This window comes from Oncorhynchus clarkii, chromosome 13 (assembly GCF_045791955.1).
Source record: "Oncorhynchus clarkii lewisi isolate Uvic-CL-2024 chromosome 13, UVic_Ocla_1.0, whole genome shotgun sequence".
In the NCBI taxonomy this organism is placed as follows: domain Eukaryota; kingdom Metazoa; phylum Chordata; class Actinopteri; order Salmoniformes; family Salmonidae; genus Oncorhynchus; species Oncorhynchus clarkii.
The window spans coordinates 29412494-29439231 of record NC_092159.1 but is presented as its reverse complement, the minus strand read 5'-3'; the positions used below and the strand labels follow the sequence as shown (position 1 = coordinate 29439231).

Below are 26738 nucleotides of genomic sequence, written 5' to 3'. Positions count from 1 at the left end.
ATGCAGGAGATCCATGAAGGAAAGATAGTGATGGTGCTCAGTGATGTTGTTGCAAATGGTGGGGAACAACCAATTCCGGCAATTTTTAAATATTTTACCCTAGTTTTTTCTCCACAATTTCGATACTGTGATGTCTACAGTGCTGTTGGCTGTTCGTCATTGACCTTGTGTAGGCTTAAACACTAGTATACACTGATTTTTAAGGCCATATTGGGTAAAATTTCATTTTATCTCTGTTCTTTTTTAGTCAGGTCGGTAAATAAATATAAATTACGGTCCCCTTCTCATTTGCTTCTAAACAGTACCTAAAATTTGAACAGGTCATGGCAGAAATTGTTTTAGTTACTCAGCTCCGTGGTCCTGGAATCCTCTCCTGAACATTTAAAAATTTGATGATCTAGTTTCGTTGGTGGAGCTTAAACACTTGATCGATGTATATATCATAGAAGAGTGTAATTGTTTTTAGGACAGCTGTTTTTAGTCAAGACTTTCGTGTTTTTAACGTAAAATGTTATTGTTGTACTGTGTGTGTGTTTATAGCTTTGTTTAATGTTGTGTTAGTGTACGTAAGTTGTTTTGTCTGAAACGTTGTTTCCCCTGCTGCTATTGGACCAGGTCTCTCTTGGAAAAGAGATGTTATCTCAATGAGAAAAACCTGTATAAATAAAGGTAAAATAAAAAAATACAAATATTGTCTCATTGCTGCAACTCCCCAAAGGGCTCAGGATTCGAAGGTCGAGTCATGCGTCCTCTGAAACATGACCAGCCAAACCGCGCTTCTTAACAGCTGCCCGCTTAACCCGGAAGCCAGATGCACCAATATGTCGGAGGAAACACTGTTCACCTGACGACCGAGGTCAGCCTGCAGGGGCCACAAGGAGTCGCTAGAGTAGTAAACGCCCCCCCCCCCCCCCCCCCCCCCCCCAGCCAAACCCTCCCCTAACCTGGGCAACGCTTGGCCTATAGTGTGCTGCCCTATGAGACTCCCGATCACAGCAGGTTGTGGTACACCCCGGGATCAAACCCGGGTTTGTAGTGATTCCTCTAGCCCTTCGATGCAGTACCTTCGACCACTGCACTACTCGGGTATAAAAAAAATGTTTTAATTGCCAATTACCAATTTAATTACCAATTGCGATGGTTGCTAAAAGTGGGATTTTGACGTTATTACCGTTATATCAACACACTTGACACTCCCAACTATCAATGTCTTTGGCACCGTAGACATCAAGTCACTTGACAATAACGTTGCATTCCATGTTTGAAAGGTCTATCATTTTCATTGAAGACAATCAAAGTTAACATTCCATAACATTTTAATTCAAGGCTGAGTCTCAAATAGTCGCCTGTCCATTTTAATAGCCGGGCAATGGCACACATTATAGCAAATACATTTTGGGTCTGAATTAAAGGAGCTACAATCATAATTGAATTACATGTTTTAAATAAAATGTCCATAATATCTGCATTAATAGTGGAATGATCGTGTTTCACAATATTCCTAAACATAATAATATATTCTTTATCTTCTATTGTGTTGTTGACTGAATGTTTGTTCATGTGTAACTCTGTGCTTTGCTTTATCTTGGCCAGGTCGCAGTTGTGAATGAGAACTTGTTCTAAACTGCCTACTTGGTTAAATAAAGGTGAAATAAATAACACATAATAATACATAAAAATGTAGGAGCAGTAGAGAGTCTGTTCATTATATACATCTACCTGATGTATTGTTACACCATGTAGGAGCACTAGACCTACAGTAGCTCGCTACTTATTTAGATTTAGAAACTGCCTTAAATGTGCTGTAGAAAACATTGTTTTATTCGCACTAATCAATCCACACATTCAAGTATTTTGTATGTCTCAATATAATAGTATTATTTAATTAAATCCATTTACAAATAATCTTTGTCTGAAAATAAAATATGATCCTTAGCTGCGTTTCCCCTCCAGTCAGCAGACGGCGATGTGCGTCTTTCATGCGACGCTGCCAGCGTGACGTATAATCTAGTGGACGGTTCTTCAGAAACAGCTCGTCAACCACCTCCGTAGCTTGCTAGCCAACATAGCCGAAAGATTCAAGCTATTTATACCTATTCGGTCTATATTAGCTACTGTTTTTTAGACACACTTCTGTCGTATCTACTTGTTAACCTATTTAATTTAATATTACGTTATTTTCTATTAGTCAGCTATAGTAGCTGGCTGGTTAAGTTAGCTCTAGTCGCTAAGGATAGCTAGCTAACATCCCAGACCATGAGCTCCCTAAACTACTCCCCTCCTGTTAAAGAAGAGGGGAAATGCTGGACGGAGAAAGAGGGTCTTTGGTTGAACATTGTCGTGAAAGAGGAGGAGGAAGAGGAGGATGTCACAGTAAAACAAGTGGAGGGTGAGGCTGTTTCAGTGGAAGAAGAGAAAGACGTTTCAGTGAAAGAAGAGGAAGATGCTGTTTTTGGAGTGAAGGATGGGGAGATTACTGTCACATTGAAAGATGAAGAGGTGGAGATAGATCTGATTCACACCAGTAAGTATCGCCTTAAATTGGTTTTTAACTTTGTATTTTCGGAGTTGGCTCGTCAATACCTCTTCAACGGAGGGCCCTGGGATGATGACTGATATGTCTAAAATCAGACGACGTAGAGGGCAAGCTACCCCTTGTTTTCTCCGTTCTGTTTCCAAAAAAGTGGCTTAACATATATATTTGAGAAGGGCCTATCTGCTGACCGCAGACTGGGGGGCACGGCATGTAGTGATGATTTAATACACACCGAGCCCCCCAGTAGTGCCATTTGAGAGTTGGGTTGACTACACCAAAGATTATGGATATACTGACAAGATGTCTCTCCTCTCTAACAAGGGGAGTCGTTGTCCACAAAGCGGCACTGCGGGTTGTCTAGCTCCCGCTTATCCTTTCTTTGGATTGGTGAATACATCTTATTATTGTAAACTATTGTTTATATTCCTTAAGGGTTGTTGACGTCCACCGCCTGTGTTCAATTGAGAGATGCTAAGCTACTATCATGAATATGCATAGCGATCTGGAGACAACTCCTGTAGTGTTTTTATCAAAGTTGTCGGTATGTCACGTGTCCACTTAACAACTTAATCATTACGAAACTTCTGTTAGATCAAGTAAACCTCGCGTAGCAAATAAGCCATTAATTTTGTTGTTGACCAAATTCAACATTTTCCAAGTTGGGTTGATAATTGTTTGCACTTGGATACAACCTACTGGCATGGATACAACCTACTGGCATGGATACAACCTACTGGCATGTCCTAGAAAGCTAAAGTTGTTAAATTCCTGGATTTTAAATGAATATTTTCCATAATAATGGTAATTTGTGTCTCCCTATCCACATGTGGGATATGTAATATCGGTGCATCACATTATTATAAAATGTATTATATTATACTTTTTCCCCCTCATCAATCTACACACAATACCCCATAATGCCAAAGTAAAAACAGGTTTTAGATTTTTTGCAAATGTATTAAAACTATTCCCCATGATAACTAGTCTTCAAATCAAATCTATTTATATAGCCCTTTGTACATCAGCTGATATCTCAAAGTGCTGTACAGAAACCCAGCCTAAAACCCCAAACAGCAAGCAATGCAGGTGTAGAAGCACGGTGGCTAGGAAAAACTCCCTAGAAAGGCCAAACCCTAGGAAGAAACCTAGAGAGGAACCAGGCTATGTGGGGTGGCCAGTCCTCTTCTGTCTGTGCCGGGTGGAGATTATAACAGAACATGGCCAAGATGTTCAAATGTTCATAAATGACCAGCATGGTCAAATAATAATAAGGCAGAACAGTTGGAGCAGCAGCACGGCCAGGTGGACTGGGGACAGCAAGGAGTCATCATGCCAGGTAGTCCTGAGGCATGGTCCTAGGGCTCAGGTCCTCCTCCGAGAGCCCTTAGTAATGTAAGATGTACGATCCCAGGATAACTAGCCTCAGAGTAATGTAAGTCTCAGATAGTTTTAACCCATTACAGTCTAAAGCCCTGTCTGAGGGGGAGGTTCTTCTAAGCTATATGGAATTGTTTTAAGAAGGTTTAAACAACATGAAGGGCTTCCCCTGTATTGTACTGTTTTAAGAAGGTTATACTAAGGATCATTTTGCTATTTGATTTTGTACTGTAAGACCCATGGAATTATCAACAAAAAATATTTGTCCATACTTCTATAACTCAGTAAAAGGCACCTGACAGCCCGCTTGGAGTTTGCCAAAAAGGCACCTAAAGGACTCTCAGACCACGAGAAACAAGATTGTCTGGTCTGATGAAACCAAGATTGAACTCTTTGGCCTGAATGCCTTTTGGCAACCTCCAAGCTGGCTGTCATGTGCCTTTTACTGTGGGGTGGATTCCGTCTGCCCACTCTTCCATAAAGACCTGATCGGTGGAGTGTTGCAGAGATGGTTGTCCTTCCGGAAGGTTCTCTCATCTCCACAGAGGAAATCTGTAGCTCTGTCAGAGTGACCATCGGGTTCTTGTTCCCTTCCCCGATGAAGGCCCTTCTCCACCGATTGCTCAGTTCTGCTGGACGGCCAGCTCTTGGAAGAGTTTTGGTGGCTCCAAACATCATCCATTTAAGAATGATGGAGGCCACTGTGTTCTTAGGGACCTTCAATGCTGCAGATTTGTTTTTGTTTTTTCGTAACCCTTCCCCAGATTGTGCCTCGACACAATCTTGTCTCAGAGCTCTAAGGACAATTCCTTCGACCTCATTGCTTGGTTTTTGCTCTGACACCTGTGGGACCTTATATAGACACGTGTGTGCCTTTCCAAATCATGTCCAATCAATTGAATGTACCACAGGTGGACTCCAAACAAGTTGTAGATACATCTCAAGGATGATTAATGAAAACAAGATGCACCTGAAAGCAATTTTGAGTCTCATAGCAAAGGGTCTGAATACTTATGTAAATAAGGTATTTCTGTTTTTTTAACCTATTTTCACTTTGTCATTATGGTCTATTGATGACACCCCTCTGAAACAAGGTAGCCATCAGAAAAAAAACTCTTCCTTAGCCTACTCCTCCCGCTGCTGCTGGCCTTTGTAAATTCTGATGTTATGCCTCTAAAGTTTCTGGTAATAGGCTACACCAGCAGTCGTTATGCTCCAAAAGTTTCTGGTAATAGGCTACACCAGCAGTCGTTATGCTCCTATAGTTTCTGGTAATAGGCTACACCAGCAGTCGTTATGCTCCTATAGTTTCTGGTAATAGACTACACCAGCAGCCAGCAGTCAGCAACCTGACAGCTGACACCTATAGCTGTAGGCTATTTGTGAAAGGGATAAGAAGTAAGTCAGGTATTTTGACATTTCCACTGGATCCGCGTATTACGTTTTTCCCTTTTGTGCCGAGTGGATATCGAAAGTGCGAGAGCTGGAAATATTTTTCAAATACTTTGAGGAACTATTCTCATTTGCAATTGATTCTGATTAGACTTTGTTTTTTTGCTGTTTGAGGTGAATAAAGCATTACTTTGAGAAGCTCCAGAACTCATTAGTGGTGGTGCGTTAAGACAATGAGAAATACTATCAGACATCCCCAAAATGGGCACATTTATAGGCCTACATTTGCGTGCAGGCCAGGTAGACCAGTCCTACTACTATATGTGTAATTAGATGTGCATCTTAACTCAACATTGACAGGAGTGTTTCAAACAAAACACAATTAATAAATTGACAAAACTGACGCATCTTGCCGGGTCAGGTCTGGGTGGTCTGCCAGGGGCCGTTTCATTTAGTATTCGTTTAGGTCGGCATGGGGAATGATTGTATTTTCCCATAGTATGTTTTACCGAAGTTGACTGACTGAAAGGGAGTGTAACTTTATGACTATTGTTGGATTCTAAACTTTGAACATTGAGATATTAAAGACATGATAGATCAGACGTAGAGTATATAAATGAGTGAGATCTGTAGAAAGACAGAGTGGCTGTGGAATGTGCTGGGTGGACGGGAGGAGATCACAGGATTGGTTTAGGGGAAGAGGATGGACATCTGTGGATTAGGCGAAGGAGGGTTTGAGGTCAGGTCAGATCCCCTGAAGGGAGTAATAAGGGTTTAGTGTCCTGTTACCCTCTTCCTGTCGACCCAGAAGATGTAAGGATTGGAGAGAAGGAGGAGTGTCCAAAGTGGGGTATATATACTTGTGATGGTGAGAACATGTTTTTGTCTGAATTACAGCTGTAACAACCCTTTGGGAAGAATTGAACTTGGTTAATCTTCTCTAGTGTCCATGAGTTATTTACTCTGAAAGATTAGAACCCAACACTATAATTACTGTTCCCTGAAGGAGGGAAACGAGGTGCAACACCTGTTTGGCCCCGCCCCTTCCTGGGTCGGTGAAGAGCCGTATTACTTTTAAGGAATAAACCCGAGCGAGGCGTGAATTTAATAGAATGTTGTACCTAGTTTCCCTGCTTCAGTGAACAGTAGTTATAGTCATAACGTTACGCTTGTCATATGATGAACTTCAACTTAAATACGGATCTTGCTGTTGGACATTTTTTTTGTATTCTGAAATGCACTTAAACTATGTATCATTTAGTGGCTCCTTATGTTACGCTGGGAAAACAGTTTGTGGGGACATAAATACTAAATCATTTTAGTGTTTGCTAAATCCAAGTTGGCGTAGCAGTAAGACGTGTTTGTTGTTGTAAATGTTGTTTTTTTTGTTGTCATTTTTTGTATATATTGCAAAATATTTAAATCTCTTTTTCCATGTTTAAATTAATTATACCTTCCGGCAACCCGCCTCACCCAATGTGATACGAATCTGCAATTTTCCGACCTCATAGCTAGAACCTCCAACAGAAGCTAGCCATCAGAAGCTAACCAGCTACTAGCTATTTAGTCATTGTTAGCCACTGCTAGCGGCCTTTACATTTTTAGCTCAGACACCAGCCTCTTTTAGCCTGGATAATACATGCCAGTCTACACAGCGCGATATGACCCTATGATCACTTGGCTACATAGCTGATGCCTGCTGGACTGTTCATTAATCACGGTACTCCATTTAGTTCATTTTGTTTATCTGTCGGCCCCAGCCTCAAACTCAGGCCCTGTGTGTAGTTAACTGACCCTCTCTGCCCATTCATTGCCATTTTACCTGTTGTTGTCTTAGCTGATTTACTGTTGTCTTAGCTAGCTCTCCCAATCAACACCTGTCATTGCTTTATGCCTCTCTAATGTCAATATGCCTTGTATACTGTTGTTTAGGGTAGTTATCATTGTTTTATTTTACTGTGGAGCCCCTAGTTTCACTCATCATGCCTCAGAGAACTCTTTTGCCCCACTTCCCCCACATGCGGTGACCTCACCTAGCATAACTAGTGCCTCCAGAGATGCAACCTCTCTTATCGTCACTCAATGCCTAGGTTTACCTCCACTGTACCCGCAACCTACCATACCCCTGTCTGTACATTATGCCTTGAATCTATCCTACCACGCCCAGAAATCTGCTCCTTTTATTCTTTGTTCCCAACGCACTAGACGACCAGTTCCGATAGCCTTTAGCCGTACCCTCATCCTACTCCTCTGTTCCTCTGGTGATATAGAGGTTAACCCAGGCCCTGCGTGTCCCCAGGCTCTCTCCTTTGTTGACTTCTGTAACCGTAAAAGTCTTGGTTTCATGCATGTTAACATCAGAAGCCTCCTCCCTAAGTTTGTTTTACTCACTGCTTTAGCACACTCCACCAACCTTGATGTCCTTGACGTGTCTGAATCCTGGCTTTGGAAGGTCACCAAAAATTCTGAAATTTCCATCCCCAACTACAACATTTTCCATCAAGGTAGAACTGCCAAAGGGGGAGGAGTTGCTATCTAATGCAGAGATGGCCTGCATAGTTCTATAATAGTTTCCAGGTCTAAGCCTAAACAGTTCGAGCTTCTAATTAAAAAAATGAATCTCTCCAGAAATAAGTATTGCACTGTTGCCGCCTGTTTACAGAACCCCCTCAGCTCCCAGCTGTGCCCTGGACACCATATGAACCTCCCCAATACACAGTCAGTTAGGTAAGCAAAAGCTAGCTTTTTCAAACAGAAATTTAGCTCCAACTCCAAAAAGTTTTGGGACACTGTAAAGTCCATGGAGAATAAGAGCACCTCATCCCAGCTGCCCACTGCACTGAGGCTATGAAACACTGTTACCACCGATAACTCCATGATAATTGAGAATTTCAACAAGCATTTCTATATGGCTGGCCATGTTTCCTCCTGGCTGCCACAGCTCCCCAACCCCCGCAGCTACTTGCCCCAGCTTCTCCTTCACCCAAATCCAGATAGCTGATGTTCTGAAAGAGTTGCAAAACCTGTACCCGTACAAATCCGCTGGGCTAGACAATCTGGACCCTCTCTTTCTAAAATTATCCGCCGCCATTGTGGCAACCCCTATTACTAGTCTGTTCAACCTCTCTTTCTTATCGTCTGAGATTCCTAAAGATTGGAACACTTCCGCGGTCATCCCCCTCTTCAAAGGGGGTGACACTCTAGACCCAAACTGTTACAGACCTATATCCATCCTGCCCTGCCTTTCTAAAGTCTTCAAAAGCCAAGTTAACAAACAGATCACTGACCATTTTGAATCCCACCGTACCTTCTCCGCTGTGCAATCCTGTTTCCGAGCTGGTCACGGGTGCACCTCAGCCACGCTCAAGGTCCTAAACGATATCATAACCGCCATCGATCAGAGACAATACTGTGTCGCTGTCTTCATCGACCTGGCCAAGGCTTTCGACTCTGTCAATCACCGTATTCTTATCGGCAGACTCAACAGCCTTGGTTTCTCAAATGACTGACTCGTCTGGTTCACCAACTACTTCTCAGAAAGAGTGTGTCAAATCGGAGGTCTTGTTGTACGGACCTCTGGCAGTCTCTATGGGGGTACCACAGGGTTCAATTCTCGGGCCGACTCTTTTCTCTGTATATACCAACGATGTTGCTGCGGGTGATTCCTTGATCCACCTTTACGCAGATGACACCATTCTGTATACATCTGGCCCTTCTTTGGACACTGTTAACTTCTTGGTGACAGGGGGGCAGCATTGAGTAGCTTGGATGAATAAGGTGCCCAGAGTAAACTGCCTGCTACTCTGTAGCAGTAGAAGCCTCATTCAAGTTTCTAAAGACGGTTGACATCTAGTGGAAGCCGTAGGAAGTGCAACTTTATCCATATCTCGACTACAGCTCGGCATTCAACACCATAGTACCCTCCAAGCTCGTCATCAAGCTCGAGACCCTGGGTCTCGACCCCGCCCTGTGCAACTGGGTACTGGACTTCCTGACGGGCCGCCCCCAGGTGGTGAGGGTAGGCAACAACATCTCCTCCCCGCTGATCCTCAACACTGGGGCCCCACAAGGGTGCGTTCTGAGCCCTCTCCTGTACTCCCTGTTCACCCACGACTGCGTGGTCCACGCACGCCTCCAACTCAATCATCAAGTTTGCGGACGACACAACAGTGGTAGGCTTGATTACCAACAACGACGAGACGGCCTACAGGGAGGAGGTGAGGGCCCTCGGAGTGTGGTGTCAGGAAAATAACCTCACACTCAACGTCAACAAAACTAAGGAGATGATTGTGGACTTCAGGAAACAGCAGAGGGAACACCCCCCTATCCACATCGATGGAACAGTAGTGGAGAGGGTAGCAAGTTTTAAGTTCCTCGGCATACACATCACAGACAAACTGAATTGGTCCACTCACACAGACAGCATTGTGAAGAAGGCGCAGCAGCGCCTCTTCAACCTCAGGAGGCTGAAGAAATTCGGCTTGTCACCAAAAGCACTCACAAACTTCTACAGATGCACAATCGAGAGCATCCTGGCGGGCTGTATCACCGCCTGGTACGGCAACTGCTCCGCCCTCAACCGTAAGGCTCTCCAGAGGGTAGTGAGGTCTGCACAACGCATCACCGGGGGAAAACTACCTGCCCTCCAGGACACCTATACCACCCGATGTCACAGGAAGGCCATAAAGATCATCAAGGACATCAACCACCCGAGCCACTGCCTGTTTACCCCGCTATCATCCAGAAGGCGAGGTCAGTACAGGTGCATCAAAGCTGGGACCGAGAGACTATCTCAAGGCCATCAGACTGTTAAACAGCCACCACTAACATTGAGTGGCTGCTGCCAACACACTGACACTGACTCAACTCCAGCCACTTTAATAATGGGAATTGATGGGAAATGATGTAAATATATCACTAGCCACTTTAAACAATGCTACCTTATATAATGTTACTTACCCTACATTATTCATCTCATATGCATACGTATATACTGTACTCTATATCATCGACTGTATCCTTATGTAATACATGTATCACTAGCCACTTTAACTATGCCACTTTGTTTACATACTCATCTCATATGTATATACTGTACTCGATACCATCTACTGTATCTTGCCTATGCTGCTCTGTACCATCACTCATTCATATATCCTTATGTACATATTCTTTATCCCCTTACACTGTGTACAAGACAGTAGTTTTGGAATTGTTAGTTAGATTACTTGTTATTACTGCATTGTCGGAACTAGAAGCACAAGCATTTCGCTACACTCGCATTAACATCTGCTAACCATGTGTATGTGACAAATAAAATTTGATTTGATTTGAATGTGTATTGAGGTTTGTAAAACTACAAACCTCAGATGTCCCACTTCCTGGTTGGATTTTTCTCAGGTTTTTGCTATACTCACAGACATATTTCAAACAGTTTTAGAAACTTCAATGTTTTTTCTATCCAATACTAATAGTAATATGCATATATTAGCATCTGGGACAGAGTAGGAGGCAGTTCACTCTGAGCACGCTATTCATCCAAAAGTGAAAATGCTGCCCCCTATCCCAAAAAGGTTAACAAACCTCCAAACGAGCTTCAATGCCATTACAACACTCCTTCCGTGGCCTCCAACTGCTCTTAAACGCTAGTAAATCTAAATGTATCCTTTTCAACCAATCTTTGCCCGTACAGCATCACTACTCTGGACGGTTCTGACTTAGAATATGTGGACAACTATAAATACCTAGGTGTCTTGCTAGACTGTAAACTCTCCTTCCAGACTAATATTAGGCATTTCCAATCTAGAATTGGCTTCCTATTTTGCAACAAAGCCTCCTTCACTCACGCTGCCGAACATACCCTCGCAAAACTGACTATCCTACCGATCCTTGACTTCAGTGATGTCATTTTCAAAATAGCCTCCAACACTATACACAGCAAACTGGATGCAGTTTATCACAGTGCCATCCGTTTTGTCACCAAAGCTTCATGTACCACTTCTCTCGTCGGCTGGCCCTCGCTACATATTCGTCTCCAAACCCACTGGCTCCAGGTGATCTATAAGTCTTTGCTAGGCCACCTTAACTCAGCTCAATGGTCACCATAGCAACACCCACCCATAGCACGTGCTCCAGGATGTATCTCTCACTGGTCATCCCCAAAGCCAACACCTACTTTGGTCGCCTTTCCTTCCAGTTTTCTGCTGCCAATGAACGGAACGAATTGTAAAAATCACTGAAGCTGGAGATTCTCCCTCACTAACTTTAAGCATCAGCTATCTGAGCAGCTTACCGATCGCTGCAGCTGTGCACAGCCCATCTGTAAATAGCCCATCCAACTGCCTACCTCATCCATGTTTTTGACTTTTTTTGCTCTTTTGCACACCAGTATTTCTACTTGCACATCATCTTCTGTACCTCCATCACTCCAGTGTTAATTTGTAATTACTTCACTACTATGGCCTATTTATTGCCTTACCTTCTTACTCTATTTGCACACACTGTATATAGCCTTTCTATTGTGTTATTGACTGTACGTTTGTTTATCCCAAGTGTAACTGTTGTTTTTTTGTCGCACTGCTTTGCTTTTTCTTGGCCAGGTTGCAGTTGTAAATGAGAACTTGTTCTCGACTGGCCTACCTGGTTAAATGAAGGTGAAATACAAAAAAAGTCTTAATTTTATTAGCAACACCCAAATGTATACTGTCATTAATGCGGTTCTTCAATAATTACACATAATTCTTAATACTGTAGCAAACATTATATTAAGCAGGACATTCAAACGAGCCTCACAATTATAATCCAAAGTAGTGTGAAATGTACTCATAAGCAACCTGGAAATGGAGGTTACTCCCCTGCATTTTCCCCCATTCACATTCAGAATACATTGTGAAAAACTATAATCTTTGCTCACCATTTTTGCTCCTGGCAGCTTTACTACATCCATAACTATCGGTTTCCTCATTAGCAGGGAGGTGTTTCTGCAATCAACTTGTGTGCTCATCGCCCTCGTCTTGCAATTTTATTAACCACAGAAAGGGGCCTATATTGGAGACCAAAAGTCGTCTGGCACACTGCTTAGGATTTCAACAACATGAATAACTTATTTCTAGTCTACAATCATCAATGTTACTACTAATGGGAAAACAAGACAAAATGTTACTATTCTTGCTCATTTTAAGACAATTGTCAAATAATTTTAACATTAATTACAGACGTCAATTGTTGTACAACATCATGACTACGCTGTTGGTATCACCTTTTACCGTGGATTACCGCTGTTTGTGGGCCTTTAACCATCTGTCTGACTTTGTTGTTCACACAGGAGATAGACGGGACTATCGTGGATCCTCTGAGGAGCCTCAACAACCTCATGATGCTGACAAGGTAGAGAAGAGTCTCTCCAGATCAGAACACCTCAAGAAACACCAGCAGAGACCCACAGGGAGGAGAATTCACTGCTGCTCTGACTGTGGGAAGAGATTCACCTCCCCATCAGGCATTAAAATTCATCAGAGAACACACACAGGAGAGAAATCTTATAGCTGTGGTCAATGTGGGAAGAGTTTTAGACAATCTGGAAGTCTGACAGTGCACCAGAGAATACACACAGGAGAGAAACCTTATAGTTGTGATCAATGTGGGAAGAGTTTTACGACATCTGGCTCTCTGACTCTCCATCAGAGAACACACACAGGAGAGAAACCTTATAGCTGTGGTCAATGTGGGAAGAGTTTTGTTAAATCTAGCAAGCTGACTCAACACCAGAGAACACACACAGGAGAGAAACCTTATAGCTGTGATCAATGTGAGAAGAGTTTTACTACATCTGGCTATCTGACTCTACATCAGAGAATACACACAGGAGATAAACCTTATAGCTGTGGTCAATGTGGGAAGAGTTTTGTTCGATCTGACCAGCTGACATTACACCAGAGAACACACACAGGAGAGAAACCTTATAGCTGTGGTCAATGTGGGAAGAGTTTTTTTACATCTAGCTCTCTGACATTACACCAGAGAACACACACAGGAGAGAAATCTTATAGCTGTGATCAATGTGGGAAGAGTTTTGTTACATCTAGCTCTCTGACATTACACCAGAGAACACACACAGGAGAGAAATCTTATAGCTGTGATCAATGTGGGAAGAGTTTTACCACATCTGGCTATCTGACTCTACATCAGAGAATACACACAGGAGAGAAACCATATATCTGTGATCAATGTGGCAAGAGTTTTGTTACATCTAGCTGTCTGACATTACACCAGAGAACACACACAGGAGAGAAACCTTATAGTTGTGGTCAATGTGGGAAGAGTTTTAGTAATTCTGGTGATCTGACAGTGCACCAGAGAACACACACAGGAGAGAAACCTTATAGCTGTGGTCAATGTGGGAAGAGTTGCAGTAATTCTGGTGATCTGACAGTGCACCAGAGAATACACACAGGAGAGAAACCTTATAGCTGTGATCAATGTGGGAAGAGTTTTGTTTCATCTAGCAAGCTGACTCAACACCAGAGAACACACACAGGAGAAAAACCTTATAGCTGTGATCAATGTGGGAAGAGTTTTGGTCAATCTGGCACTCTTACTCTACACAAGAGAACACACACAGGAGAGAAACCTTATAGCTGTGGTCAATGTGGGAAGAGTTTTGTTTCATCTAGCAAGCTGACTCAACACCAGAGAACACACACATGAGAGACATCTTATAGCTGTGATCAATGTGGGAAGAGTTTTGGTCAATCTGGCAGTACACAAGAGAACACATACATTAGAAAAACCTCTTAGCTGTAACCAGAGATAATCTGATAAAAAATCTCTGATCAAATATCAGAAAATACATACATGGAGTTGTTTCATGATATTAATGTCACAATGTAGAATGTATTGACATTGCAGTAGGAGTATTTTAATGTCACAATGTAGAACCCAAAACGCTATTTCACCAGGAGAGTGAAATCCTGCTGGCCTTTGATGGGGAGAACATCCACGTCCTCGAGGACGTCACCATGGGACATGGGGCTCTGCATTTATTTATTTTTCTTAAATTTCTCAAAAATGTCAGAAAAACACTTATGTTCCTAAGTTACTGTGTTTTGGGGTGAAGTTACCAGGGTCGGTCATAAAGATGGCAAACTTCCTAACATAACTAAGTGGATATGATATACACACAAGCTGAAAAATCTGCATTTAGCATCAAGTCTACAATATTGTTAGTTTACCTATGATTCTTTTTAAATTTGTTTTTATTGTACATCATTATTTCAAAAATGTTTAAATGTCATTAAAAGCACTATACAAAGTAAATGTATTATTTATTATGGTCTGACATGTCTGCAGAAATGTTGTAATGTGTTTTGTTTGGTCAATTGCTTTGTAAATATCAATTCACATTTGTTGTGCCACTAAATAAACTTTTTTTAAAGTCAATATTGTTATAATGGAGGGAGGGTGGACAGGGAGTTTAAAAAAATTAACCCCAAAAGGTTCTTTGAGGAACCATTTTAATGGGTTCCCCCACAGTTTCAATTTGAAGAACCCCTAAAGGATACACCAGTAACCTTTTCTTTTTAGAGTCACCTTGTCCAAGAGACATTTACATAGTTATACACAGCCCAATTTGGGATGACTATTTTGGGGCGAAATGGCAGCCACAACAGACAGACCTGATATCGCCCATAATTCGACATCACGGGCTGAGTGGGTATGACCAAAGTTATTCTCTTTAGCTACACTTTGTAGTACATTTTTACACGTTAATAAATGTTTCTGATTCCAAATTGCCCGTTTTCAAAGGGAGTCATTGGTTTTTAGGGGCAGTCGCTTTGTAGCTATTTGTCTGAAAGTATTTTCTCAGCTGCGATACCAACTCCAGTCAGCAGATGGCGATGTGCGTCTTTCAGGTGATTCTGCCACTGTGACGTATAATCTAGTGGACAAAACGCTTCTTCAACATCAACAGCTAGTCAGCCATCTTGCTTCACTCTAAAATTGTGTCTAATTATTTACTAAATAACTAACTAATCACACAGAATTCACATACACACAATTAATCATAACTTGATTACAAATTACGTCATAAAGGAAAACGTCCCTAGCGGACGGAACAGATATGACAGCTGGTTACACAAAGAAAAGGGGATTGAGTTTGAGTGAAAGAGCGGGAAGACGGAGAAACGATGTCTCTATCGAGAAGTAGGCAGCTACTCTATCGTAAATACAGTATCTTATGCATTCTTAATTACCCCGCCCATTTGGAAAAGGAAAATGCAATAAATATTTACTCTGAGCTGCGCTTTGATGGGTTGGTTGTAGATGGATGGCCGTGTTGCCCAACAGAGTCATTTGTCCTTTGAAGAGTGTCTCTGGTGGTGAACGGGAAACGTTGTAGTGTCGTCGTTGGGTGGTAGACGGAATACTCTGTCTGTTCTTTCCTAGCCCACGTTTTTAGCTGCTGTTGCTAACTCAATGGCTAACAGGTATCACTTCTGTAGTGAATAAAAAAGTTCATACCATTCACAACCAAAGCTCACACTGAGTTGGGCTTCATTCTGTAGTTATCTGAACCATTCTGACATCGGACAGTCGTCCTAATGTACCCGGAACAGGAAGTTCTGTTGTCGTCAAGGTTTTATATAGGAAGGGAGAAGTTGTACAGCCCATTTCCCTTCACAGAGGTGGGCCACTGAGTGATGAAAACCCACTTTTCAAATTTTAGAAGCTAAAATCACATTTCATCCCGTCACAAATAATTTCATATTCAAACATTTAAATTGAACAACAATTCCATGTGAATCCGATAACTCTGATGTGTAGACTTTCCACTGTAGAGTTTGCCATCTTATCATTGATGAGAATGTCTTAGATGACAACCGAACTGACATCATATTCATTAAGTGCCATTGCATATGTTCAATTGTTCGGATTACCAGAATATAGTTAATTTCCCCCAACATTCTGACGTTCCCAGAATGTCTATGTTAACCAAGTTTTTAAAAAAAAATGTAACCTCAGTAGGTTAGAGAGAGGAAAATGGGGGGGGGGGGGTAAACCTAACCCCCAGGCCAACGTCATGACACTAGTAATCATTATACACACATACAATTCATCATATTTTCATAGAATCCATATAAAGCGTAAGAAATTCTCAGCTACTCACGACAACCATTCCATTTGCTTTTTCAAGGACTCTCCGCAGCTACAAAGCAGCTCTCCAAACATTCTCCCAGCAGAACAAAAGAATAAACTTTTGTTTCCCGGACAATGACCAACGGTTCACTAACTTCCCAGGGACCACTGGAAAATCAAGCCTCCCAGGAACTATAGACCTTCCGCTGCTTTCTAAAATATCATCCCGCTTATTATCCAAATTTCAATCATCTGATTAAGCATATTTCTAAATGTTACTATCCAAACGTCAGATTAAGACTCCTTTCCACATTCACACAACTCTCATATCACAGTCACACAATGCTATTTTCAAACATACCTAGTCAATTAGTTGTTTTACAACAATATTTTTATCTGCAGGAATATTTTCACATTTCTATGTCATGGTTAGTTCCTAGGATAATGTAACTCATACATTCACATCTTTCAATACTTCTAAAATGGGGTGCAGGTTTAAAACAATTACAGGTGCACCTTAGTATCTTCTACTATGTCATAAATGGTCTTAACTAGTAAACACAGATTCTAGTTTTCATCCAGTTCACACAGATAGCTGACTGGGTCCTGTTTACACTTCCACACAGGAATACACACTCAGAGCCTACAAGGCTTTTCTAAAAACTCCACTTTACGTGTTTCGCTCACCTCTTTCTTTTTTAAAAACTACGTTCGAGATGTGGTATCCACTCGGCTCGCTGCCTCTCAGATCAAAGGTGGGACCATCTGCTCCGCTCCCAAAGTGTGGTCTCCCTGAGATCCCATGTTTGAGGGATCCCTCGTGCATAATTTACCTGGGTCGTCAGGAGCGGTCACCAAGTGAAAATTAACATCCCCATCGCCAAATGTGGTTAATTTCTTTAATATCAAATGAGGAAACAAACTTATCACACAAGTCAGATTTATTCTTAAACTAAATCTTTATTCACCTATAAGGGAGCAGGTCAATACAACACACACATATAAAGTGAATCAATTGAGTCTCTACGATAATGATGGCTGGTCGATGAATCACCCCCAGATGTACAAAAGTACAAAGGTCTTTTACAGCCAAGATACACTCCTTTCAACCTACATGACCAACAATAGATGTATAGAATGGGTCACAAGGTTCAGATTTGTATGAAAGATACTGTCTGCTGAGAATTATAAGTATCTGCTTTAAAAACAGTACTCTTTGTGTAGAGACCAGGGTCTGGACCTGAGGTCATCCCTCCCTGGTAACATACAGTACAGAAACATTAACTCATGCTCTGGAATGTGGTCTCTTTAGGTTTTATCACCCAAAAGACAATGTAAATCTCCTGTCAGTGTTTCCTCGAAGAAGCCCATCCTCAGTAGAACACACAGACACAATATTTATAAGAACCCTCTATTCTGTTGCATAAAACAACCATGATACAATAAAAGTATAATAACATAATCTTCCAATTTTGCTCACAGTGTCCACTGAAAGTTGACTAGTATCAACAACTGGGACCTAAAAGACACCCACCATGAGACCCACTAAATCTGCCCAAGAAGCGGCAAACAAAAGAAAAACCCACAACAAACTTAAAGACAGGAAGTACACCAAAAAGGTGGTTAAAATAATTTATTACAATCAATACCATTCATACTATTGCAAAATCATAATTCTCATTCATTCTTAATTCTATTTACAAAAACATCAAACAAAAACAAACCTCAGGGGAGCATCGTCCCTCCCCGTCATACCTAACCAATACCTAACCCTTTCCCTATCTCTCCTTCCCTAATCTATCCCCTTACCAAACTCACTCTAACACTCCCAGCTCTAAACCCCCTTTCCACCTCTCCCGTGCCGCATGCTTCCCCCACTTCCTCTCCTCCCTCTTCATCTTCCCCCTCAAATCACCTTCCACCCTTCTCACTATCCCTTCCACCCCCCAATCTCTCCCTGTCTTGACTAAATTCTGCCTGGCTTCCCACAGTCCCTTTTTAAAGAGACTCATGAGAAGCCACAGCAGAAACCTGTCCCTATCCGTTCCCTTTGCTCTCCCTACGCCTCTCTCTAGCCTAGCCCATGTCAAAACAAAATCACTCCTAACCACACCTAGCATTACCCGTGCCCTAGCCCAGACTAGTCCGGCAATAGCACAGTCCCAAAAGGCATGGCGCACAGTCTCCTCCCTGCCACAAGAGGATCTTGGACAGGTGGGGGATTGCACCAAACTATACCGGTACAAGATGGCACGTACCGGCAAGCACTTATGGAGGCCCAACCAATTCAGGTCCTTGAGCCTGTTGTCCAGGCCCCGCGCCTGCACTCCCTCCCAGACCACTGACGAGATGCCCGCTACAGGCGCAGGACTCCCTGCCTGCCTGACCTCATCGTACAGGTGCCTGTGGTCTAAACCTACTCGGGCAACTTCAACCTCGGGGTGCGCACGCAGCCACTTGGCCGCATGGCCAAAATGCCACGGCAGCTGTTCCGCCCGAGGACCCGCGTTAGACCACACCATTACGCTTCTCGCCTTATACGAGAAGAACACCCGCAGGAGGTAACCGGACGGGTGTATAACCGGACGAGCAAGCTCCGTCAACAAGAAAGAAACAAAAATGGCGTCCAACTTGAGGGGGAAATGTGGTACCCCCCTACCTCCCTCCCCGATGGGACAGATCATGCGTGCCCTGGCGACCCACTCGCACCTGCCACTCCACATAAACTGAAACACAAGCCTCACTAGAGGCCTCCTCAGACAAGCCGGCAATGGATAGATGTATGCCACATACAAAAGAGACGGCAACACATCCACCTTTAGGACCAGGACTTTGCCCATAAAAGACAAATACCTAGCCTTCCACATTGCTAGCTTCCTCTGTACCACTGCGATACGCATGTTCCAGTTTAGCGTCGCTGAGCCGGAGGTCTCAAAATGAACCCCGAGAATCCTCAGGGCCCCTTCACAGAGAGATAACCCCCCAGGCACATCCGTTCTACCGCGCCATCTTCCGAAAAACTTGACGGAAGACTTTGCATGGTTCAGAACTGCTCCCGACGCTCGGGTGAAATCCCCAAAGATGGCAAGGGACCTTGTCAGGCACGAGTCCTTGCACAACAGCAAGGAAGTGTCGTCGGCGTACTGCGTCATCTTAACACGCAGCCCACCGCTTCCAGGGATCAACAAGCCTTCCACCCCTGTGTCTGCCCTAATGGCAGCCCCCAGAGGCTCCATGTACAGAACGAAGAGGAGAGCCGAGAGTGGGCATCCCTGCCTGACCCCAGACGAGAGGTCAAAAACGTCACCTAAGTGACTATTTACACTAACTCGACACCCCGCTCCGACATATAAAGTACGGATCCATCCTATAAACTTCTCCCCAAATCCTAATCTACCTAACACCCTGAATAGAAAAGATCTATTCACGCGATCAAAAGCTTTCGCCTGATCTAGCGCTGCTACCATTAAAGGCAGCCCTCTATCTTCAACCCAAGCGATGGAATCCCTGATCAACTGTAGGTTCCATCTTATAGAGCGGCCCTCTACCCCGCACGTCTGATCCTCGTGGACGACGTAGGGAAGGGCTGTGCGCAACCGGTCTGCTAAAACCTTTGCAAGAATCTTGTAATCTACGCACAGCATGGTCAATGGCCGCCAGTTGCCAAGGTCAGTTGCTTCCCCCTTCTTATAAAGAAGTGACAGCACACCAACAGCCATTGATCCCCCCGGGACCCCCGTCTCAAGGATGGCCTTCAAGACTTCGAGAACCACTGGTCCAAGTATACCCCAAAACTTGAGGTAAAACTCAGCCGGCAGCCCATCCATCCCAGGCACCTTCCCTTTTCCCATCCTCCTAAGAGCGCTCTCAACCTCTTCTAGTGAAATCTGGGCCTCCATCACGTCTCTAATGTCCTCTGGCAACCGCCGGGACAAGTGTTCTAAAAACACGTTTCCCTGCTCTACATCTATTTCCCTTTCCTTAAATAAACCTTGGAAATGATCAGTTGTCACCCTGACCATTTCCTCTGGTTTACTTACTATACTACCATTTTCTTCCCTAACTCCCTTCATTACCTTCCTACTCTGTCTGGCCCTAACCGACTTAAAGAACATAGCGGAACAAGTCTCATTATGTTCTAGAAAGCCACTATGCGCACGCTCCAGGAAAGCTCGAGCCTTCTGCTCCTGCAGCTCCCTGAGCTGCGCCTTTAGGGCTGCGAATCTCTCCCAGTCAATCGACCCGCCGAGGTTGCCTGCCTCGTACTCGAGTTCAATTAACCTTTGGATACGATCCACCTCCCTCCTTTCCTCCCTTTTTTTCCTTCTACAATATCCTATTATAAAAACCCTTATCCTCCCCTTGACTAAATCCCACCACTCTAACACCCCCTCGCACATGGACCGGAGGCCGTCAAGCCTCCGAAAGAAACAAAAAAATGCATCAACGAAAGCCTGCTCCTCCAGTATATCCCGATCTAACTTCCAGTACCCCCTACCGAAGAGGCAGACTGGCGACCCCACCTGCAGGAACACCCCGTCGTGATCCGTGAAGAAAACAGGCAACAGCCTCCCAGACAACTGACCCAAAGACCTGGATACAAAAATGTAGTCGAGCCTCCGCGCAACCCCCCTGGAGTTGCGCCATGTAGGACCGACCATTGCCGGAGTAGTGTGCAGGCCACCATCAACCAGACCATGGCAAGCCATTAGCCCAGAGATGGCACCTGCACTGCTATCACCGCCTAACCCTAAATCTATATTAAAGTCTCCTCCTATCACCAAGTGCCTGTTTGTAACACACAGGGGCGCCAGACAGTCCACCATCTCCCTCCTGTCTGCCGCCACCTGTGGCCCATACACCCCAATTAACCTATATCTAGCTTCTCTAAACTTAACATCTATCCCCAAAACTCTACCCTGCATTATTACAAAAGTGTTCTCTATTTTAACCTCTCTATGCCCACACAAAATCCCTACTCCTGTTGAGTGCACCCCTCCTATGCCCCAAAAAGATTCCCCCTTATCCCACTCCCTCTTAAATCTACACACATCCCCACCATCCCTCAGGTGAGCCTCCTGTAAAAAACAGAAATCAAACCCCACACCCTCTAAATAACAAAAAACCGCCCTCCTTTTAACATTATCCCTTAAGCCCCTAACATTTAGACTAAAAAAAGAAACAGAACTATTCATTTAAATATTTACAACAAATAAAAACCCCAAAACCCAAAGAAAAACCAGGAGACTCACCCGATGCTCCCCTGGTCCATCTCCACCGGCGGGGACGTCCTCTCCTCTCCTGACGCCCCCCCGTCCTCCATCCCAACCCATGATCCAGGCAGTGTGTTGGGTCCTCCCTCCCCACCCACCATCCCCCCCTCCCTGTTTGCCTCGGGGCTGCATATAGGGGACCCCATCTCCCCAAACAGGAGTTGGGATCCCTCTAGCAAACAACCCACCGACCCCTCACTGGAGTCATCCACTAAAATGCAAGGGGCTGAGGCAAACCGGGAGGACAAATTACCCTCCCCTCCCCCCCCCGCCACTCTCTTAACCCCCCCCTCCCCCTCCACACCCCCCTCCCTCTCACTTCCTGCCAAGCTCCCCCTCTTTATCCCTTTCTTCTTTGGTGAAGGAGGTAGCGGGGAGACACAACGTCCCATCCCCACTAACCCCTCCACCAAATCCCTCATTTCGACCTCGAGGAAGCCTGGCAGGCTGTCCCCCCACTCCTTCCCCCCATCTCCCCCCCTCCCACCCCCTCCCCTCCCACATCCACTCCTCCCTCCTTCTCCGTCACTGTCCCCCTTCCCTCTTCCACTCCTTCCACTCCTTCTCGTCCCACTGTCCCCTTCTCCTTCTTCTCTGCTCCTCCACGTTCTTCCACCTTCTTTTTAATCTCTCCTTCTTTTTCCTTCTTTCCATCTTCTCTCCTCTTTCTTTTCGCCTCTTCCTTCTTCCCTTCTTCGTCCTTCTCCGTCCACTCCCCTGTGCCATCCGTACAATCCGCATGCGTCCTCTCTTTCCTCCCCCCATCCCCCGCTCCCCCCCCAGCTGCAGACGCGTATGACCTGTGACGAGCCGGGCAATCACGCCACAGGTGTGCTCTTGAGCCACACCCGTGGCAAGCCTTGGGCTCGTCACACTCCTTGGCCTCGTGCTCTTCCGACCCACAAAAACGACATTTCTTGGCGCTGCACGAGGCCAGGATATGGCCGTAGGCCATACAACGCCTGCAGAACGGGGGCTGACGTGCATAGTAGAGTGTTCCCCTGTCAGCCCCCAGGGAGAACATCGCCGGAGGATGGAGGTAGCCATCCACACTCTTCGGGGACTCCCTGAGTAACGCCTGGAACCCTCTTCTCCCGTTCCAGAAACCCAGGGAGTCCCTGAGGTACCTCGCTGAGGAGACATTGTCCATGTACCTCCCCAGAAAGGCCCTCACCTCTTCATCTTTCACGTGCGGATTGTACATGGTTACGGTGACCACCCTGAAGTTGTTCTTCGCCAGGCTGGTCACCGCATAATGGCACAGGGGTCCCGTTTTCTCCGCTTCCTTTGCCATCTTCATTACTTCGTCGTGTTTTTCTTCTTTGTGAAACGTCACATCGAAAGCCTTCTCATTCGGGTTCCCTTGAAGGCAGAGCACTTCCTTCACCTCTATCCTGAGGCATCCCATCAAAATAGTCCTTCCAAATGTCTCTCTACTCCACGGCTCCATCTCATTTTCAGTCCAGGCAAATCGTAAGGTATTTGCCATACCAATCCCCGGAACCGATCTTGTTTGCTTGTATTGATTCATTTTAAAAAATAAGCTCTCTTCAGAAAGAAGCTTCAACTTGGAATGAAAACATATTTTAACCCAAAAAGGTGGAGCAACTAAAGGTGTTGACTCTCCACATCTATCAAGACAACTGGAGCACTGGGCCAGACACTTTTAAATAGAACCTGGACCAGCTCAGGTGAAACACCTTCCCACTAACGAGAAGGACAAGCCAGCACAGGTGTAACACATACTGACAAACGAGGTGACACCAATCAGTGCGTCCTACGTGCTGACGTGCTAAAGTCCAACCTCAAAACATAAATGGAAAAACCAAAGCCTGTAACACCTTCCCCCTTAAAACAACAAATATATCCTATATTTCTGTTGGACAAGTTTGCTCACCACCAGAAAACAACTTCCATTTTACCTTATAATCAACTACAATGCTTCACCTTCACCAATATAAACACAGTGTCTACTGGCTGTCAACAATTACAAACAAGAAAAAAACACGTATTTCTAAATAATAATATCCAATCGTATCTTTTCTCATTTTTCTTTCTTTCTATAGAATCCTAAAACTCACTAGCTTCTAGAACTCTGGTCCCCTTGGAATGAGCCCAAACAAAACTCATCTCCAAAACGGAAAAACATGCAGTCAAAATAAATTGTGATCCATGGCAACTCACTGACGAAACGCAAATATTTTTGACTGCCCACCCTTGAGACTATCAGCAACCAAGTTGTCCTTAACACGGACATGTCTGATTTCAAGAGGAAACTCCTGCAATATCCGTAGTAACTTTCCACCTCACTGCGGAGCTTCTCTCTCTTTTCAGGGTTCACTCGATAGGCATGTTGTTTGATCGGGGCCCAGTCCCCAATGTCATGAATCTTGATATTCTAAAAGAAGGGTAACAACTTCAATATAATTATATCTAAAAGCAGAGTAACAATGTCAATATAATTGTACCCAAAAATGGTCAACTGGTTGCAAAAATAATTATTATTACTAAATGTTACATAACTTGTAAATATGAAAATCAAAACCAAATGTACACCCCTTTGTTAATATGTATTGGCAATTCTTCACTTAATGGTGAGGCATGGAATAATAAAACATCTTTCTTCAGGCTGAATGTTTGAAAGAGCCTAGATTTTCCCCTGAGGCTAATATCCATATCATGCTGCAATCAATTGAACAGGGCAAACAATAAGGTAGAACATCATTAAAATACTCATACTACAATGTTAAAACATTCTACATTGTGACACCATTAAAATACTCATACTACAATGTTAAAACATTCTACATTGTGACATTATTTCATTGATATCATGAAACAACTCCTTCATGTATTTTCTGATGTTTGATCAGAGATCTTTTATCAGAGTATCTCGTCACATTGATCACAGCTATAAGGTTTCTCTCCTGTGTGTGTTCTCTGGTGTATTTTAAGTTCTGATGAAGATCTGCTCTGACTGTGGGAAAGGTTGCACAAGTGAGATTTCTTCCCTGTGGGTCTTTGCTGGTGTTTCTTGAAGTGTTTTGATGTGGAGAGACTCTTCTCTGCCTCGTCAGCCTCATGAGGTTGTTTAGGCCCCCCAGACGATCCACAATAGTCACGTCTCTCTCCTGTGTGAACAAAAAGTCGGACAGGTGGTTTAAGGCCCACAACAGCAAAAATCTACTGTAAAAAGGTGATGCCATCAGCGTAGCCATTATGTTTTACTCCTTGTCCGTGTCACACAATCCCTTATTATGTACTCATATTGTTAATCAGATATAATAAAACAGAGTATAAGTTTACTTAGTTACAGTTCTATTTGAAATGGGGATATTGTTTATTCATAATATTTCTAACAGAGCAGGAGGAGCACTGCCAGAGCCCTGCAAAATGACCTCCAGCAGGCCACAAATGTGCATGTGTCTGCTCAAATGGTCAGAAACAGACTCCATGAGGGTGGTATGAGGGCCCGACGTCCACAGATGGGGGTTGTGCTTTCAGCCCAACACCGTGCAGGACGTTTGGCATTTGCCAGAGAACACCAAGATTGGCAACTTCCACACTGGCACCCTGTGCTCTTCACAGATGAAAGCAGGTTCACACAGAGTACGTGACAGAGTCTGGAGACGCCATGGAGAACGTTCTGCTGCCTGCAACATCCTCCAGCATGACCGGTTTGGCGGTGGGTCAGTCATGGTGTGGGGTGGCATTTCTTTGGGGGGCCGCACTGCCCTCCATGTGCTCACCAGATGTAGCCTGACTGCCATTAGGTACCAAGATGAGATCATCAGACCCCTTGTGAGACCATATACTGGTGCGGTTGGCCCTGGGTTCCTTCTAATGCAAGACAATGCTAGACCTCATGTGGCTGGAGTGTGTCAGCAGTTCCTGCAAGAGGAAGGCATTGATGCTATGGACTGGCCTGCCCGTTCCCCAGACCTGAATCCAATTGAGCACATCTGGGACATCATGTCTCGCTCCATCCACCAACGCCACGTTGCACCACAGACTGTCCAGGAGTTGGCGGATGCTTTAGTCCAGGTCTGGGAGGAGATCCCTCAGGAGACCATCCGCCACCTCATCAGGAGCATGCCCAGGCGTTGTAAGGAGGTCATACAGGCACGTGGAGGCCACACACACTACTGAGCCTGATTTTGACTTGTTTTAAGGGCAGTACATCAAAGTTGGATCAGCCTGTAGTGTGGTTTTCCACTTTAATTTTGAGTGTGACTCCAAATCCAGACCTCCATGGGTTGATAAATTTGATTTCCATTGATAATTTGTGTGATTTTGTTGTCAGCACATTCAACTATGTAAAGAAAAAAATATTTAATAAGAATGTCATTCATTCAGATCTAGGATGTTATTTTAGTGTTCCCTTTATTTTTTTGAGCAGTGTAGATGGAATGAGAACAATATAGATAGAATAACAACAATATGGATGCTACTTTGAGAACACAAACTCTCATATATTTCATAGCACAGAGCGAGGGAGTCCAGGGGATGACTGGAGGAGCAATGGAGGAAGCATCGTGGGATTCTCTTGGCATGAGTACAGTTGTTGAGACTGAGTGGACGATGGTGAAGAACAGTGGAGTGAAAAGGGCTAAAGTTGGTAATGAACAGCAGTTTAGGGTCAGAGTGGGAATCATCAGCAAGGATGTTTTTGTGGGTGACCTGTTAACGGCCTCAAAGATGGTGAAGGATGAATTGGGTAAAGTGGAATCGGTTCAAGTGACCAGGAGTGGTATGATACCGATTGTGTGTCAACAGCGCAAAAGGAGAAAGCTGTATGTGGTTTAGGTTAAACATTTCAGGTGAAGGGGGCTGAATAATTTTGCACGCCCAATTTTTCAGTTTTTGATTTGTTAAAAAAGTTTGAAATATCCAATAAATGTCGTTCCACTTCATGATTGTGTCCCACTTGTTGTTGATTCTTCACAAAAAAATACAGTTTTATATCTTTATGTTTGAAGCCTGAAATGTGGCAAAAGGTCGCAAAGTTCAAGGGGGCCGAATAC

General features: G+C 44.0%; 1 protein-coding gene across 2 annotated transcripts; it reads left to right on the top strand.

Annotated features, from left to right (window-relative positions):
* Window positions 1-2256: 2256 nt before the first annotated feature.
* On the top strand, window positions 2257-14536 carry LOC139424742 (zinc finger protein ZFP2-like). Of its 2 annotated transcripts, XM_071176855.1 has the most exons (3): window positions 2257-2524; window positions 12630-13230; window positions 13735-14536. In XM_071176855.1, the coding sequence occupies exons 1-3, from the start codon at window positions 2257-2259 to the stop codon at window positions 14009-14011; spliced, it is 1146 nt and encodes a 381-aa protein (XP_071032956.1). In that variant the 3' UTR covers window positions 14012-14536. The 2 variants fall into 2 exon arrangements, with proteins under 2 accessions (XP_071032956.1, XP_071032955.1); XM_071176854.1 differs by having other exon boundaries at window positions 12630-14536.
* Window positions 14537-26738: the final 12202 nt, after the last annotated feature.